The 19,313-nt window shown below is 40.6% G+C and overlaps 1 protein-coding gene across 4 annotated transcripts in view; it reads right to left on the reverse strand.

Annotated features, from left to right (window-relative positions):
- Positions 1 to 19,313, reverse strand: part of MICU2 (mitochondrial calcium uptake 2) — a 117,283-nt gene that overhangs the window by 16,722 nt on the left and 81,248 nt on the right. For all 4 annotated transcript variants that reach the window (XM_084842872.1, XM_084842871.1, XM_084842870.1 and 1 more), the window contains exons 6-7: positions 7,429 to 7,511; positions 4,660 to 4,725 (exon numbers count right to left, since the gene is read on the reverse strand). In XM_084842872.1, the coding sequence (XP_084698998.1) occupies positions 4,660 to 4,725; positions 7,429 to 7,511 (149 nt within the window). The remainder of the gene's footprint in view (positions 1 to 4,659; positions 4,726 to 7,428; positions 7,512 to 19,313) is intronic.

A 19,313-nucleotide genomic window follows, 5' to 3' on the forward strand; every position in this document is an offset into this window, starting at 1 on the left:
TATATTTTAAATATTTTTCATAAATGGTTTCTATTTACTTCAAGAGTGGGCAACATGTGGCCCACAGGCTGCGTGCGGCCCGCAGAAGCCCCCAGTGCGGCCCCTGACACCCTCCTAAAATTTGAGAGGACTCCAAAAAGGTCTGGGGAAAAAAAATCAAACAAAATGATGTCCTGAGCTGCTATGGAGCGGCAAAAGGGTCAAATTAGTTACTTTGCAAGCTAATTCTGACCCTTTGGGGACTCAGTAATAGCTACAGAACTCCCAAAGGGTCAAAATTAGCTTGCAAACAAGCTAATTGGATCCTTTTGGTGGTCCGCAGCAGCTCTAGATGCCATTTTGTTCATTTTTTAAAAAGTTTCCCCTGTTTTCACCACCTGTGAGGGGGGGGGGGATGGCCTCTGGACCTCCAGAAGTTGCCCTCCTGATTTACTTGGGAACAAGCCCTATTACTTCATTGGAGCCTAATTCCAGGCGGCACTCACAGATGTTAATTTTGTAAGTTCTGAATTCCAGTAACTAAGAAATTATGATCAGCTAGAAAAACTACATCCTAATTCTGGAAGAAATGCAGAAGATAAAGGGTTGGATTCAGGATCTGCCTTCCACAGGGGGAAGAGCTTCATTCAAGGAAGATGCCTTTGCTCAATTTTAAGGGATCTCCCCTTCCTGCCTGCGTCACAGCTCACACTATTCATATACAGAGGGTCAGGATCTCCCAACCCTCTGTGTAGCATTTTCAGGGGGATGGACAGGCTACTGTAGGGAGGAAGGGGAGGGGAAGTCTGCTTTCAGCAGCCCAGTTGCACGCACCTAAATCTAGATCCAATGCAAAGAATAAAAAGGATATAAACCTAAACATTAAAATATACAGATATAGTCTCATAAGTAGGGCTGCATGAGGAATCTACTTGATCAGATTTTTTGTGCAGATTTCCCCCAGAGACCACACTGAAATGGAGGCAGACCCAGACCCAGACCGGCAACCCAAAATCTGTACATTTGAGGGCTTGGATGTGTTCCACAGAGCAGGAAAAATGTGTCCGACTAAATGTGCACATTTGTAATGCGCACTAACAAAAATGCGTGCATTTTAAAAACGTGTACAAACATGTTTTAATCAATGGGTAGATACGAACCAAAAATGCACATGATTTGAAAAATGCACACAAAAATGCACACTTTTTAAAAAATACACAAAAAATCCAAGGTATTTTTTCTTGTAAAAAACAAACAAATATCCATGGAAATGGCATGGAATGGACATTTAGGTGGGAAACATGAAAATTCATAGAATTAAACAGATCCACACATTCCAACGTGTAAGATTGTGATTGTGTTATGCAGAGTTAGGCTTCTCTAAGTGCACTGATTTACATGACCTTAAGCAAGCCTAATTCTGCATGGTCTCAGGCTGAATGTTTATGATTTCCTGTGAATGACCAAATAATTCTGTGTGTTCTATATAATTGAATTTTTCCTTCTGGAAAACAGGCCTACGGAAATCAAAGAATGCATTTCACTTAGCTCAGCTATTTCATCCTTTCAGAAGGCTAAAACCACACAAAGTGCAGGATTTCTATGTTATGTATTTCTTTCACCACTTAGACTAAGTGGCATTTCTTTGAACACAACAACACACTAAGCAACAAGGAATCCACAGGGATTTCAACAGTACTGTTCTAATGACATCTAAATAGCCCCTCCGTCTTTATATTCTGCTGAAGAGGCAAGATGAAAGACAGCAATCTATTCATGAGTTTAAATACTTCTGGTTATTTAGCTTTCAGTATTATCAACAAGTTGCATTAATTCAGTGGGTTTCATGCTTACTGCACACGTGACAACATATTTTATAGTTCAAGCAGCATTCTTACTTGTTCTATGCCACGTTTCCCTAAATGAAGTAACATGAATCAGTTTGCAGCTACCTAAAAAGCTGTATTCTATCATTTGATTTTTCAAATTTTAAAAACCAAAAGGCACTCATGTTCTTTAATACTAACAAAAACATATAAAACCTAAGAATCGCTTCATAAATCATTACATATAAAATACTACAATTACATTATACAGTATCAAAAAAAGAAAAGGATGTCTATAATAAAATCCATCGATTTTCATTAAACATAGTACTTAAAAGAAAAAAATGATAAAAATAAATACGTTATCCACTAAACAGATAATCTTTTGTAAGGCATACACTCAAAGAAACCTCATAACAAAATAATGTAAACTGAAATATAGTGCATTTGATTTGCATAAGGTGATAAATGCTGACCAATTTAGTAGTGTAGTTACTAATTTTCCAGCTAGGGAAAGCTCAGGTGAAGTGAAGCCCACTGAGGCACTGGCTTTGCTCCTCCTTTGCATTCCCCATGTGGAGAATATGGGGGAGGAGTGAGGCGGATGGCCCCCCTCTTCCTCACTTCCCCACGAGTGGACAGGCTTTGCTCCTCTGTTGTCTTCTGTGCTCTGCCTGCCTTCCCTTCCGAAGGGGTGGGTTTTGGGAAGGAAGAGGGACTTCAGGGAGGAGGAGAGGATGGATGGATAATCTTGTGTCCTTAAATACCTATTCGTCCATAGTAACATACATAAAGAGTTTTTTAAGTGCCTTTTCATATTCTGATATTGAAATAGGAGATTTTTCTTTTTTTTAATCCAATCTGTAAACTGACTTATACACTTTGCCCTAACCGTACACTTTCATCTTAAGGTCTGCTAAACCTCTGTGTTTTTTTCTCATCTTGTAGAATAAGTACTTTAACTTGTACTCTCTTATTTTTTCCAAATAAACATAAATACATTTGTTTGCCAGTTCATTATTTGATCTTTACCTTAATTTGCGTACACTGCAATAAAAAAATAATTCTGACTGCTAAAATGCAGCCTATAAAATGGTATGTTCAGTTTTGACCATTACTCAATTAGTAGTATAAAATCTTCAAAATGATCCTTATATAACTCTTGCATATATTTTGAAATCCTTATACCCAGATATCTCATTCGTTTATTTTTTCCACAGATAACTGTCTTTTTGGATTTGATCTTTTTCAGTTTTCTTGAAATATAATCCAAGAACCTTTGTTTTATCCTTATTTATCAGTATTTTTATCAGTATTCTGTTTTTTAAAATAATAATATTTAACATGTTTTATTATTTTATTTTTTATCTTCTATTGTTCACCAGAATCTGTTTAGATGTGAAGCGGTATAGAAATGTTGTGAATAAATAAATTTTAATTTATAGCCTGCGAGTCTTCCAAAAGTAGTTATGACTTTATCAAATTCCTTCAATGAGGCTTTATGATTTGTCAGAGGCAGAAAATGAAGCACCCCAATGCCTGAAATTCAGAAGTACTGTAATCTACAGATAGTTTGATGGATGCATCAAACAATTCCTATGAGCTTCTTTGAAAGTCATAGATTTTGGATGCAACAAAACAGTTACATAAAGGTCTTCTATTTTTGTTATTTTCAGATATGCAGCCTGATCTTATGTTTTCTTGGCGGAAACTACCATTGGGTTCAATGTGTATAAGACTGGAGCCTAAGGGTGCAATCCTATGGCCTCTAGACAGTGGCTAGATGTCCATAGGATTTTTTGGTTTTTGGGAACCGACCTCAGAGCCAGAGCTCCACCCCTTCCCCCTTCCCCTTGTAGGAGGCACAGTTTGTCCCTGGCTCCGTGCTTGGAAGAGCAGCGTGGAGTGGGGGGAAAGGGGAAGTTCCTGGGGGCAGGGAGGGAATGGTGGGAATGCCAGTACGATGCTTCCTATGTGCTCTCCAGCTTCCCCTCCACCCCCTGCTCTGAGCTGCTCCAGCTAGACAGCCGAAATCAGCTGTCTAGCCACAAATGCAGGGCGGGTGGATCATGGAGGAGAAGCCCTGCATTGGATAGTTGGTCGCTTCCGAGTTAGGAGGCAGCTGACTATCCCCATAGGATTATGCCCTTAGGCTGCAATCCAGTGCACATTTACCTTGGAGTAAGCTTTTCCAAATACAATGAGACTTAATTCTGAGTATGTATAGGATTGTGCTCTTAGATTGCATGGTCAAAGTAGATTGCGAAGACAAAAAAACTCTTCATAAAATAACTTAAGAACAGTTAAAATGAAAGATACTCCTAACAGTGCAGTTTTATCTATGTGATAAACCTCTGAATACCTGGAATAGGGATGGAAAACCTTTTGATTCTATAGCCTGCGATAGCAGTTACTGATTTCTTGGGAAGTTTTTGATGAATTGATTTTAATTTGGGGGAATCTTTCTGTATTGGAATATATCTATACAAGATAAAGCTCCCAAGCTGACTTAGTAGTGTATTTATTGCTCTTTGTTCAAGCAAGTTAAGCATAGTGTTAAAGGGTTCCTTTATTACATATTTATAAAAATAGTGTGACTACATACTACTTAATGAATTCAATGCGTTTCTCTCAAAAAAACAAAATAAGGAACAAAAGCCATTTGGAATTATTTCTCTAATGAAAATGCAAAGCAAGGTCAACAGATCAGGCACTTCCATTTAATTAAGTAGCAGAGTTGATATGGATGTAATAAGCTACAAGCTGTGCAAGGAATAAAGTAAAAAAGAGAACAGTGCATTAGTGCCATAACAAACTGGTTAGAAGGAAAATCACTTATTCTCAGAAGACCTACCTGAGATAGTGCTTCATCTCCCAAAGCTGTTTTAAACTCATCTTGCTTCCCAATTATTTTCTGAAGCTAAAACAAAAGGCAAAGGTTTTCATTTGCTAACTATATTCTTGCTTTTCATACCAGAGCGTGCTTTGACCAAAATGTTAAAAACAAAACAAAACCCAGACAGGAGGTTTTTAAGGCCACTTCAGACACTACCAAAATCCCGACACTGAAAACACCTTCATGTAAGAACAAACATAAGCTCCAGTGTAGATTGTAACTTGGGACAGTTCTGTGTGGTTTACACACACTGTCAGATTCTTAGCACATGTACCGTGAGTGGAAAGCCCACATACAGAAAGATCACATATGACGATGCAGGTGTCATGTTAATGCAGTTTCTTCCATGAAGGAATCTGGTACCATGTGAAGTGGGCCAAACACAACAATCAACTCTTTAAAGTCTAAAGAATTAAGATAATCTTAATCACTTCTGATTATAATAGATACAGGCTTCACCGAATCACAGAATAGTAGGGTTGGAAGGGGCCTACAAGGCCATCGAGTCCAACCCCTTCTGACTAAGGGGAAGGAATGGATCTAAAGGTTGCACAAGTGGTAGGCTGCTTGTGCAACCAATCTTTCCCATCTCTTCCAAGTTCTTCCATCCAATTTTGGGCAATCCCTCTGTCCTGCTGCAGCCACCCAGGTCACAGCCAATACTGTTCCAGTGGGCCCCTGCCTCTCTGGAGAGGCTTTTCAAACGGGTGGGGGTGGGGAGGGGAAGAACTGGTTAAGGAAGTGGCCTTCTGTTTTAGGTCTTCCGACCTGATCTTGCAGGTTTTCAGAAATACATTCAAATGGGACAGGGCAACATAAGATCAAAGAATGGTAGGAACAGATAACTGCTTTTGTAAGCCATTTAAAAAAGAAGATTCATCTAAAAACTTAAGTGTGGCTAAGAGTGATCCAGAAAGTCTTTAGTTCAGCTCTTGCTTCAGCCATGAGCTCACCAAGTGGCCTTAGATAAGCTGCTTTCTCTCCATCTTAGCCCTCCCACCTGACATATAGGATAATCCTACATTGTCCATGTGAATCATTCTGAATGGTCAAAAAGCACTATAAACTGATGTATCTGTAAAAAAAAATTTTTTTTTTTTTAAAGAAGAGGATCAGAATATGACTTGGTAATTTTGTACTGTACCATTCTTTAACAAGTTAAGATCCAAACCAAGCTCTGTAGCAAATACACCCATTTGGAGCTTACTATAAATCTCTAGCAAATCATTCAGCAGACCCCTGGGAGCAGCCTCTCTTTGTGAAACATTTATAATTACTTTCAAATCTCTTCATGTTTCTAACAAGAGATTTAGCACAGCACACTGCAAAGCTCACCTACCTTTCAGAGATGTTAACATCAGTCCTCAAATGGACAGCAAAAATAAAAGAACATGGGATTTATTATTTACGATAACGGCTTGGATAGAGATAGAAAGCAGAGGATTTAGAGTTGTTAAGAGAGGTGCTTTTAAAAGTATGTTTATCACTCTGAGACAAGCAGCACATGACTTTCCCTTCTGAATAATGAAACTGAATAACACTCCCAAAGCTGCCTGCTTTATCATCCTTAACCCTCATCTCCAATTCCTCATGCCAACATCAGATGAGGCTTTTGGCAGGTTAGGATTGAAATAACTGTATCTCTCCTAAATAGTCTGCACCAGGCCCAGTCCAGTGTCATTCTAAAAGAGTGGTGCACATTGAAACACACTTGTGGTTTTAATTTTTGTGAACGGCCCGAGAGCTTTGGCTATTGGGCAGTATAGAAATATAATAAACAAACAAACAAACACTTAACACCCCTTTTCCTAGCAGTGCATGGAGATCTGTTTGTTTGATCAAGGTGGGGTAGGGCATTATTTCCTCTGCTCCTCCCAAGCTTCTAGTACTGTTGAAAGATTAGATATAGGGGGACATGTGACAGAACTGTGCCTACAGACAAGCAGCTACCATTTACAGCTAAGGGAAAAGCAGTCTATGAATTAGTGCAGTGGAGCAAGGAGATATGGCTCTTACAGGTCACGCATCAATTGTGCTCCACCTTCACTGGAACCTGGGGAACACCATTTTCTTCTGTGTCCAAGAAGCAAGTCTGTTAGAACCGGACAGGTCAGCTAAAGACCCAACCCATCACATTTGTTGGACTTCTTTTTTTTGTGCTGAAACTGAAGTCACTTCATCCTCTCTCCAGATGGTCTCAAAAGTTATTCATATTAACGGAATACTTGGGTATTTGATTTTGAACTCATGTGTGTAATTAATAGAATCCCAATAAAAAGTTAAATATGCAATGGAAACCTCTCTCTAGTGATTATGCTTGTGTGTGTAGAAATATCTCGATTCTACACACACAAGTGATCAGAAATCTGAGAAGCTTTAAATTAAAGAAACTTTTTGTCCTAGCTTCTGACACTAAAGCACTGCTCCTGACCAAGTATGTTAGTAGAGGAAGAGGGAGGGCAGGTTTGTCATATGTTCATTGCCACCTATGTCCAAATGTAAAAATATGAAATCTGGTATAAGGGAATGTTCATGACTTAACTCAGAACTTTAATGACAGAAGTTACAAAAGTTTTTAATTTCCTCAGTTCTAGTGAGGGCAGGATCTCTTCTGTACAAAGCAGATGAGAAAGGAATATTCTTGAATCCGCTGCACCTTTCATTTGGTAGTTATATGGTATTTCCATAAACAAAAGTGAAAAGATTTTAAAATATTGACATCTATACCTTAGAGAATTCCTTTTTCTCTACTTGTTCATTCCCATCTGCATCCAACATTTTAAAAGCAATATGGAATCCAGTCTGTGGTTCTGCAATGAAACATAGCATACAGATTTGTTCAGAAATATTTTACATGTAACATAATTCTGCCTGCTACTCCAGTTCCCCCTAAATAGACAGATGCTTCCAGTTCGTATAAAGGCAGACAGTCCATAAGCTTTCCCATACCATCATATGGGAAAGCATTCTGAAACCATTTCTAGAACAGCTAGTTGGGAAATAGTTCCTAAAAAAATAAAATGTTTACCAATTTGGTTTCTATTATTATGAAAACTCTATTATTATGAAAACTCTATTATTGTGGTGGGCGGGCAGAAATTTATGCATGGTGGGGGTACATTCTAAACTATGGCTGGTGCTAACTAAAAAGTGGATCTTTAAATCATGATTTGGGGAATCAGAAATAGGACGTATTAACTGAACCACCAGCTATGATTATGAACAGCAACTACTAGGAAGACATGTCCACCACTTCAGCCAGGATACAAGAAAATCTGAAAAAATGGTTATAAAAAGAAGTACAAAGGACTATCAGTGACAACAATATGTTCATATAAACTTTTACCATTTTAGTTATACACCTTTTCCAAGTCAGATTCTATATATATTTACTACAACTTTCTATTGGTAAGATCACCTGCCATGGCTGCACTCAATGGTCCTATAAACTGTATGGAATGTTTGTGAAGAGTCCTGTGCCTTTAAGAGATGAGTTTCAAATCCTCACAATTTTGAGTAGGTAATTAACATTCATGACAGAGCAACAAATATTTCGCAAACAGCATAGTCACAGTGTGCAAATAACCTTGGAGAAGAAACCCATAATGATTGAGGGTGACAGCTGATTTCTGTCAGTGGAATGTTTTGTTCTAAAGATTTTACTAAGGATTCTTTGAGTCAGTATTACTATATATATAGCCTATAACATTATTAGAGAATAAAAGAAGAATGATTTGTTCTAAAGTGATGCATACCATATGTTAGAACATGCTGATAAGAAGGTAGCCTCACGTAATACATAGGAGCTAAAGCTGTTCATACAGCTCACAAGATGACACTCTTATCTGATATGATGCAACTCCAATGGTATGTATTTATAAAATAAGCAAAGTTCAAAGAAAAGCTCAATACACTTGCATTTAATTACACAAACAGTAACTCTAACATGTGAGTTTCAGACATTCACATTGGCTCTTAGTAAAAGTTGCATTTGGGTGCTATCTGCAAAAAGAACATTAAGCTTTCTCAAAACATTAAGCCCTCAAAATGGGGCTATTTGCAATACAACTTGAGATAGGGATAGAGCACCAGATTAATCTTTTTACAAAATTACACAGCTGTAAGGAGCTCAAATATTTTGGCCACCTAATGCGAAGAGAAAACTCACTGGAAAAGACCCTGATGCTGGGAAAGACTGAAGGCTTTAATGAGCCTCTGTCGTGCATTAAAAACGTGGTTGTTCAGGCAGGCATTTGGGGTGGGTTAGGGTATTTTAGAAAATGTTTTTATTGTAGAATTTTATTGTTTTAAACTGTTGTATTGTATGTTGTAGATCGCCCAGAGGGGCTGGGTGACCAGCCAGATGGGCGATTAATAAATTTAATAATAAATAAATAAAATAAAAGGCAAAAGGAGAAGGGGATAGCAGAGGATGAGATGGCTAGATAGCATCACTGATGCAATGAATATGAACTTGAGCACACTCCGGAAGAGAGCGGAGGACAGGAAGGCCTGGCGTGCTATGGTCCATGGGGTCACGAAGAGTTGGACACAACTTAACGACTGAACAACAAGGACTAATGTCTAACCATCTCCTTCAGAGTACAGTATGCCTTAATCTTTCTCTGACTGGGTAATGGCCAGTTTCCATGATCGCAGGGTGGTTAATAGGCCATGGTGGCTTGTTAACCACCCTGCGTGTGCCGGTTGTATTTATGTAATTACTCTCACCAGCGCAGCTTGTTGTGACGTCTGAACCAAGTGAGAGTGGGTGGGTGAAGTAGTTATCAAACCATCCAGTGACTCTAAAACAGGTCAGGAGTTCTAGGTGGTTTGTCTTAAGAGAAGGGAGAAGCAGGAAAACTGGATTTTGAACTTTACAGGAAATTCCTCTTCTTAGAATTATAGAATAGTAGGGTTGGAAGGGGCCTATAAGACCATCGAGTCCAACCCCTAGTGGATATCTGTCCTTTGGGAATAGCAGACAGGGTCCTCAAACTGAGAACTACAAGGAAGAGCTCCTGCTTTGCTCAGACTACACTAGAACAGGGCAGCAGTCCATCAATTTCCAAATAGTCGCACAATTGTTTTTTTAAAAAACGCACTGTAACTATAAACTAGAACAGTTTACTTTACTTTAAAAGGGAAAGGAATAGTATCAGGAAATAAAAAGATAATAGTCAAATAAGAAAAAAGGGACTTCCCCATATCCTGCTCATGATACCAGCAGAGTGAGCAAGAGTGGCCTCCACCTATTATGAAAACAAAAAATCTACTGCTAAGTTCAAAATTCTATTTTCTCTTTAGCAGTTGTAGGCATTCATTTCCTCAAGGCGCCCAAAACCAAATAGGCAGCCACTCAAGTTTTTTAAAAGACTGGTGAGATAGGATCCAAGTCAGCATCAGTGCCTGTCATGCTCCCACTGGAGGAATCCTCCTCAGAGGAAGAGCTAGAGCCCCTAGAAACCAAGGACACCCCAGATCAGTCACTCTCACTAGACCAGGAGGAGCCTGGGCCCTCAGGGGAGATGGCTGCAGGCCCATCCCTGTCAGCGGGAGGAGACTCTGCCTCTGAGGCAGAGGTTGAGCAACCTCCTGGCCTCCAGGAGCATCGTCACCTCAAGTGACAGGCCAGTAGGGCTCCCATGAGAAGGTGGGGCTCAGCACGCTCTGGTGTTAAAAGCCTTCAGTGTCTGCTTAACAATACTGTTCTTTTAGCTCCAGTGTCTTCCACCTTGCCCTGTGATTTTCCATGCTACTGATCCTTGGACCCCTTCTTCACTTTGCTTCTGGACAGTGTAACATATCTGACTGCCTGTATTTTGACCTCTGTCTGCTATCTTGACCACTCTTACTTTAGCCAGACCCCATGTATCTGACTGCTTGCCTGTGCTTTGACTTCTGCCTGCTAGCTTGACCATTCCTGCCTTAGCCTGAACTCCACTGGGCTGATACCTGCGTGCTTGAACATTTGCCTGCTTCATTACTTTGCTCTTTGGTTAGCCCCTTCACTCACAGTATGCTGCAGACTCTGGCTGCTGCATTTTCCACTAACTGAAGCTTCTGAATAGGCTTAAGAGGCAGCCCTACATTAAAAAAAATGCAGTAATCCAAATGGGATGTTACCAGAACATGGATACATCAGACTATCTCTGACCACGAAAGGTTGCAGCTGGCACACCCAAATTTGGTGAAAGGCATTCTATGCTACAGACATCACCCTGGCCTATAAAGACCATGGGTGCTTCCAGATGGAGGGGCCGTAGTACTAACAATCAGAAGGCATTGTACAGCTATTCTGCTTTTTCTTCCTTAGCGGATTTTCTGTGGTAAGAAAAAAGATGGAAGTAGTGGTAGGAAAATATGGAAGGGTTCCAAGTGGAAGATGATGATGTCTAGACCCTCAATAAAATTCTGTGAATGAGGCAGCATTATATTGCCATAAACATCTTCTGTGGAAGCAACCCAAACTCTGTTGAGGAGCACCCCACAAGCTGTGAATCTGTTCTTTCAGGGAGAGGGCAACTCCATCCAGCATTCGTTGAATACCATCTCTATGAACAAGAGAACCATCTACCACAGGACCTCCATAGCAATATGTTTTTGTTTAGTGTTATGAACAACTGTATGTGCTGTATATTTGTTTGTTTTCTGCATTTATTCTTTCTGGAAATATTTACACTGGAAATTTTTGGGCCCCAAATTATTAAATTGTATCATCATTTTATGCTGTAAGCTGCCTATGGTTGGGTGGTTTTATATATAGTAGCAGTAATAAAAAATAAAAAGTAGAAATAGAAGTAGAGGTGTTTGGGTTTTTTGTTTTGCTTTTTTATGTTGGTGCATGCTGCTTTAGATGCCCAAGTGAGAAAAGCAGGATTATACACATATAAAAATAAATGAACAGAAAACCCCAAACACAAGACATACCAACAGTAGTTGAGAAGTGTAGTAAAGCTGTGGTAAGAAGCTGATGGAATTGATCAAGGCAGCTGCTTGTCAGGCCTGACTGGTATGGAAATTCTCTAAGGCAATGCAGTTGACTGGTTCAGGAGAAAGTGATGACCACAACTTCTACCTGAGCCATCCCTCACTCACTGCTGCCAAAGCTGCCTGCTTTGTGGGCAAGTCACTGCTGAGGAAGTGTGTGTGGAGTGGGGATGGAAGGGAGTGCTAATTTCCCCCATGCTTTATAGTGAGGCTATTAGGCTGGTTGCAACTACTGCTGAGAGGAAAGCAAAACCTACTGTGGCTCACAAATAGAGTTTAGAAAATGGTTTCCTCCCTATCCCAACCAAATGGAACCACTGAGGGAAGAAAGAGTATTCCAAAAGGCTTAAAGGACTAAAGCTGGGACACCCTTTAGAAGAAGCCCCACAGAACCCTGCTTTTCTCCACTGCAACGAGGTTAAATTCGGCAAGACAGAAGCCCTTCCTCTTGAATGACATCAATTTGAGGACTCTGGCACTAGTAACAGATGCACTGCCAGAGACAGAATATCCTACTGTCACTAGGGAAAAAAACGAACAGAGACATTCTTAAGCAATCCCCATACACTTGAACGGTATGAGGACTGCCCAGATGGGAGAACAAGACATAAGTTGGTCTACATTTCTGGAAGAAATACAAATTATATGAGTAGCAGAGAAAAGAACACTTCAGCAAGCCATTCCTGGACCCCTCATCCACATCTTGGAGTTGCTGTCCAACACTTCTAGAGGGCACCAAGTTGGGGAAACTATGTAACAATTAAAGTGATTCCATGGGTACCGGACGATAAGCAAAGCTACTGTGGTAGCTGCTTTGAATAATCTTGTAGCTTCTAATAAACCAGGCTTTCATAAATAGTACAAGAATTAATTGAAATGAGAAACCTGTTAGATGCAGATGGAGATACCAGCACCTGTTGACATTTTCTTTCAAAATGATGGATATGATAACTTAAAACAATAGGAGCAATGGATTTTCCTCAACAGACAGAGGTTCCTTTGTTTTTGACATTCAATCAATTTGAAATACCAAGGAAATAATCTCATTCAGACCTTTGAAAAAAGAATAGGAAAGAGCTTGCTTTGATGCCACTTAAAATGTCCTCTTTTTTCAATTTATCAACATCGGCTACCTCACAGCACAAGTCCAAGCAACACTAAAGCTTTACCAAACTAATTCTTAGGTTGTAAAACATGATATAGGAAAACTGGTACAGCCACAGTTGTGTTTGTATTTAGCATGCATAAAAGTTGCACCTTCTTAATGTGCATTTAAAAACCTTCTTGGCTGGGAACGGCTTTCAAAGCACCCATCAGAATTAGATTTACCCTCAAGTAAGCATCTTTGTATTCCTCTTTGAAATACGATGGCTTTGCTGATGTGCTACATTACTTAGTTCCTAACTAGAAAAAGAGGTGGCTTAGGGACAGTTTATGGCTTGTTTTTGCTCAAAGTATACAACATCTGCCTGGCTCAAACATGCCTCTACAATGGAGGAACATATCTACACAAAGGTGACACTGAGATTCTTATTGAAAAGATCTCAGCACCAGAATACCCATGGGGAAAACATACATAAAAATTAATGGCACAATTTGTTCTTAAGATGTAGTATTTTATGCCTTGTACAGGTTCAGACATTTCTTTGCCCCCAGGATTCTAGCCAGGCCTCAACCTTGCACACTCCCCCACCCACTCCCATGAAGCTGACAAGTGAATTGTGAGATCACACATTTATTTAAATACAGGATCTCCTTAACCTTGAGAGAACATAAGGCCAGGGAGATGTTCTGCAGGGAGTGGGGGAGCAGCAGAGGGTGTTTCAAAGTTGGTGGACTGAACCCCTCAGATTCCCACATGCTCTGCCTTCCAAACAAACTCACAAGTTTTATTTAAACAAAGCCTTTCCACTGAGCTCTCTCAGGCTGTGGCCTCTCTCTCCCCAGGCCAGAAGCAGTGGGTGTTGCCCTTAACTATTTCATGGTTCCTTCCAGGAAGCACAACCCACTCAGGCCGAATTCAGCAGTTCTTTCATATTGTTACAGAGAGGGACTATGCAAGCCCAAAACTCTGGTAGGATCTCAAAATTGGATGTGGTCTATTTTGACTGTTTTGTTCTGCTGCATGAATAATCTATATAAATTCGTACAGTTTTCAAAGCTGTTTTAAACCATCCATTGTGTACCTAGTCATAACCCATTCCTATAGCTGCTTATTTTGAAATCTCTTATGATATATGCCAAAATGTTATTCAGTGTATCACAACAATGCACTCTACTGGAGAGAAACAAATATAAAGCAAGACATTCATTTTTTAAATGCTACAAAATAAGTGGTTTTCTGAAAGAGCCCCATAGCAGCTTAGTGCAATAAGGCACAGAGCAGGACTTGCACTCCTCTCTTAGAATAAGATATAGTAGCACTGGAAGGTCACTACTATTAAGGCAGAGGGAGCATATATTTCTTATATATATATTGGCTTTATAGTGACACTTTACAGAGTCCCTTGTAAAACATGTTTATGTGGTTGCATAATTCTCCCACATTTTGATTTGGCCATTTAGTGATTCTCCAGAATCTTGGTTTTCATTTTACAAAAGCCAACAATAACACAAGCATTAGCTTTTATAGCTGCTCAGCTATCCTTCAAAACTTGACTCAAGAGTAATTAAAACTACAAACTCCGACTCCAAGCCAGCCTAAAAATAATAGCCCCTAGGAGCATCTACCACTATTTCATTTCTGAGGAGCTTTAGCCTCAGACACTATTTCTATTTCACAGTCCCAATTATCTGAGCAAGGCTACATCCACAAACATGACAGGATATGTTGCAGATCTGTGCCAATGACATAGTGGCTGATGGGTTACAATACACAGGTGACGAATAAAAAAGCAAGCTAAAGTCTGTTTTACACATTACCTGAGAAAATGGTTGCCACCACCTTCATAGCTATTTCCACAAGAGAATGGTAACAAGTAAACCACTCATGTGGTTATGGTATAAGGTTTAAGCTTTTTGCTGGACTTTTGTGGAAACAAGAGGCGACAGCAACCTTGCTGCTCATAAGAATATAGGGAACGGTCAAACTATATTAACTTTTCAGACCATTTATTTATTAATGACCAGCAGTGGATATCCAGAGTCTCAGGCAGAAGGTCTTTCTCATCAATTGTTACCTGATCCTTTTTACTGGAGATGGCAAGGACTGGATCTGGAATCTTCTGCAGGAAAAGAATCTTCTCTACCACTGAGCTATGGTTTCTTCCCCAAATGTTCTCAGGTAATGTCTAAGTCGCAATATGACAATGGAACCAATAACCTAGGGAGGTAGTGGGCTCTCCCACACTGGAGGCATTCAAGATGAGGCTGGACAACCATCTGTCAGGGGTGCTCTGACTTGGATTCCTGCAGGGAGCAGGGGGTTGGCCTCGATGGCCTTGTAGGCCCCTTCCAACCCTACTGTTCTATGATTCTATGAAGTCATGGCTAGGTAGCAGGTCCTTATTTCTGAGTTTCATCCATCACCAATGAACATTTCTTGAATATTCAGGCACATGAAGCCAGAAGTACAAGTAAAGTCATTACGATAAGAAAATCTGTACCTCACATGCTCCTTGAGTCCTAAGGCTGGTCTACTTCTCTCTCGCCATTTTTAAATTGCAATATTTCAGCCTTCCCCAATCTGGTACCCTCCAGATGTTTTGGATGACAATTCTGGACCACTGGCCATGGTGACTGGGGCTGATAAGGACTTGAAGTCTAAAACATCTGGAGGACACAAGGTTCGACAAGGCTGCTATATTTCATAGTAAGGCTGGGCAGTAAAGTATTACGGGTGACTATCAAAATCAATAAGAATATTCACCAGTCTATTCTGGAATTAATCTATAGGCTATTTGCCTCATAAAAGTGAGCAAATGGATGAGATTAATAACATCATTAGGTAACATTAAAGGTGAAACAAAATGTTTAGAGGAGGAAACAGGACACATGGTCATTAACAATGTAAAAATCTGCTCTAATGATGCCAGAACGCTCATGATACAATGGAAAATTACTACTTCCAATGGGGCTTCTTGCTACTGCTAATGTTCTTAAAAAAAAAAACTGAACTCAGTTTGGTATGTTATATGCGTAATATTATCTTATGATACATTTCCCAACTTCAGGGGAGAGTATTTGCCATTATGTAGCCAAAAGGGGAACACACCTGCACAAGAGGGAGGTATCAGCAGACGCAGAGGAACCCCAAAGTTTTCAGGGGTACAAACATTTTAAAATAAAAATCGGAAGGTAGTAACGCCTAAAAACAGCTATATATGGACTCAATGGCACAGAATGTTGACTGACTGGGTGGGGAAAAAATTGACAAATGGGTGGGAGGGGGAATGGAATGGCATGGCTGTAAAGGGAGAAAGAGATAAGTAGGTATTTAAAAAGTCTAGAATGAGCTGTCTCAATGTCTGGATAGGTAATTTCCTGGTTCACACTGAGGAGCTATTTTTAAATGTCTCCAGGGATGGAAGTGAGAGCTCCCCATAAAAATCAATGGAGAAATCCAAGGTTTTAAAGTCGCTGGGATTGGGCAGCATACCTCTCAGATTGCAGCCATGGCCAATTACTTAAATTTCCTCTCCGACCTCCCCCCAGGCCAAATCTATCACTCAGTTGCTAGTGTGTTGGACTGGGACACAGGCCATGAAGCTCACTCGGTGACTTAGGGCCAATCACTGAGTCTCAGTCTAACGTACCTCACAGGCTTGTTGTGAGGATACAATGGATCAGGTACGCTTTTTTGGGCTCCTTGGAGAAAAGGTGGGATGTAATAAATTACATAATAAATGTAACGGAGGTCCATAACATTATTCAGGAGGCAGCAACTAAATCCATCCCAAAGAAAAAGAAATGCAAGAAAGCCAAGTGGCTGTCTGATGAGGCTTTACAAGTAGCTGAGAAAAGAAGGGAAGCGAAAAGCAAGGGAGAAAGGGGAAGATATATCCAACTGAATGCAGACTTCCAGAGAATAGCAAGGAGAGACAAGAAGGCCTTCTTAAATGAACAATGCAAGGAAATCGAGGAAAACAACAGAATGGGAAAGACTAGAGATCTCTTCAAGAAAATTGGAGATCTCAAGGGAACATTTTGTGCAAAGACGGGCATGATAAAGGACAAAGAAGGCAGGGACCTAACAGAAGCAGATGAGATTAAGAAGAGGTGGAAAGAATACACAGAAGAACTATACAGGAAAGATCTGAATGTCCCTGATAGCCATGATAGTGCGGTCACTGAACTTGAGCCGGACATCCTCGAGAGTGAAGTCAAGTGGGCCTTGGGAAGCATTAGTAACAACAAAGCTAGCGGAGATGACAGTATTCCAGCTGAGCTATTTAAAATCCTAAAAGATGATGGTGTTAAAGTACTGCACTCAGTATGCCAACAAATTTGGAACGCTCAGCAGTGGCCCCAAGACTGGAAAAGGTCAGTTTACATTCCAGTTCCAAAGAAGGGCAACGCCAAAGAGTGTTCAAACTACCGCACAATTGCGCTCATTTCACATGCCAGCAAGGTGATGCTCAAAATCCTACAAGCTAGGCTTCAGCAGTATGTGAACCGAGAACTACCGGAAGTACAAGCGGGGTTTTGAAGAGGCAGAGGAACTAGAGATCAAATCGCCAACATTCGCTGCATCATGGAGAAAGCAAGAGAATTCCAGAAAAGTGTCTATTTCTGCTTCATTGACTACACTAAAGCCTTTGATTGTGTGGATCACAACGAACTCTGGCAAATTCTTAAAGAGATGGGAGTACCAGACCACCTTACCTGTCTCCTGAGAAACCTGTACGAGGGTCAAGAAGCAACAGTAAGAACCGGACATGGAACAACCGATTGGTTCAAAATTGGGAAAGGAGTATGACAAGGCTGCATATTGTTGCCCTGCTTATTTAACTTATATGCAGAGTATATCATGAGAAACGCCGGGTTGGATGAATCACAGGTCGGAATTAAGATTGCCAGGAGAATTATCAACAACCTCAGATACGCAGACGGTATCACCCTAATGGCAGAAAGTGAAGAGGATCTAAAGAGGCTCTTGTTGAGGGTGAAAGTGGAGAGTGCAAAAGCTGGTTTGAAACTCAACATTAAAAAAACTAAGATCATGGCATCTGGCCCCATCACTTCCTGGCATATAGAAGAGGAAGAAATGGAAGCAATGACAGATGTTATTTTTTTGGGCTCCAAGATCACCGCAGATGGTGACTGTAGCCATGAAATTAAAAGACGCTTGCTCCTTGGGAGGAAAGCTATGGCAAACCTAGACAGCATAGTAAGAAGCAGAGACATCACCTTGCCGACAAAGGTCCGTCTAATCAAAGCTATGGTTTTCCCAGTAGCAACGTATGGCTGTGAGAGCTGGACTGTAAGGAAGGCTGAGCGCCGAAGAATTGATGCTTTCGAACTGTGGTGCTGGAGAAGACTCTTACGAGTCCCCTGGATTGCAAGAAGGTCAAATCAGTCCATCCTAAAGGAAATCAACCCTGAGTGCTCATTGGAAGGACAGATACTGAAGCTGAAGCTCAAATATTTTGGCCACCTAATGTGAAGAGAAAACTCACTGGAAAAGACCCTGATGCTGGGAAAGACTGAAGGCAAAAGGAGAAGGGGATGGCAGAGGATGAGATGGCTAGATAGCATCACCGATGCCATGAATATGGACTTGAGCACACTCCGGGAGAAAGCGCAGGACAGGAAGGCCTGGCGCGCTATGGTCCATGGGGTCATGAAGAGTCGGACACGACTGAACGACTGAACAACAACAATAAATGTAACAAATAAATGAATCGATAAATGCAGAAGCCTCATGCTCCATGGACTGGTTGCACTTTTAAATGTTCAAAAACTTTTTAAAAAGTTTTTGCACATGAATAAGGTAACTCCAGTTGGAGCGTTTGATGTTAGCTTTTTTCCCCAGCCCCCTTAGCTGCAGGCTCAGGTAACACACACATGAGCAATAACTACAACATTTTGCTGTGAGGCCCTACTTGTTCCTTCTATTAACAAATTGGGTGGCCAAGTGCCTGCCAATTTGAAAGCGAAACAAGGCCACCCAAATAGAAGGTAGTGGTTTCTACATACTTGGGAACCCCCTTGGTGTGCATACATTTGTGAATTTAAAGAGACTATTTAAAACCACCACCACCACCCAGACTGTATGAGCTTCTAGGACTTAGGGAATGTTGAGGGCATAGATATAAAAAATTCTTGACCAGCCCATCTCATTGTTTGGAGAAGCAACTTCTGGGTTCATGTTGAATGCTAAATTCAGGAACATGTGCCTTTGATGCTATCTTGTAGAGTGGCATTTGCTGTATCAGGCACTGGAAGATCTGTGTATACATAGGAGCCTGTTCACAAAGCCTATGTGTTGTAAATTTTCTCAGGGCTATTTCGGCCATTCTCATTCCTTCCCTGTCCCTCAAAGGGGAGGAAGCATCCTGGTCACAGAAATACATCTATTCAGCCTAATGAGTATCTTCTTCAGATGCACTCCTAGGCTCAACCAATTCGAATCCCTGGCATCCAACTCTGCTGCAAAAGCAACAGAGCACCTCCAGACCACA

This window comes from Heloderma suspectum, chromosome 3 (assembly GCF_057233095.1).
Source record: "Heloderma suspectum isolate Gila_16-S chromosome 3, 16-S_ref, whole genome shotgun sequence".
NCBI lineage: Eukaryota > Metazoa > Chordata > Lepidosauria > Squamata > Helodermatidae > Heloderma > Heloderma suspectum.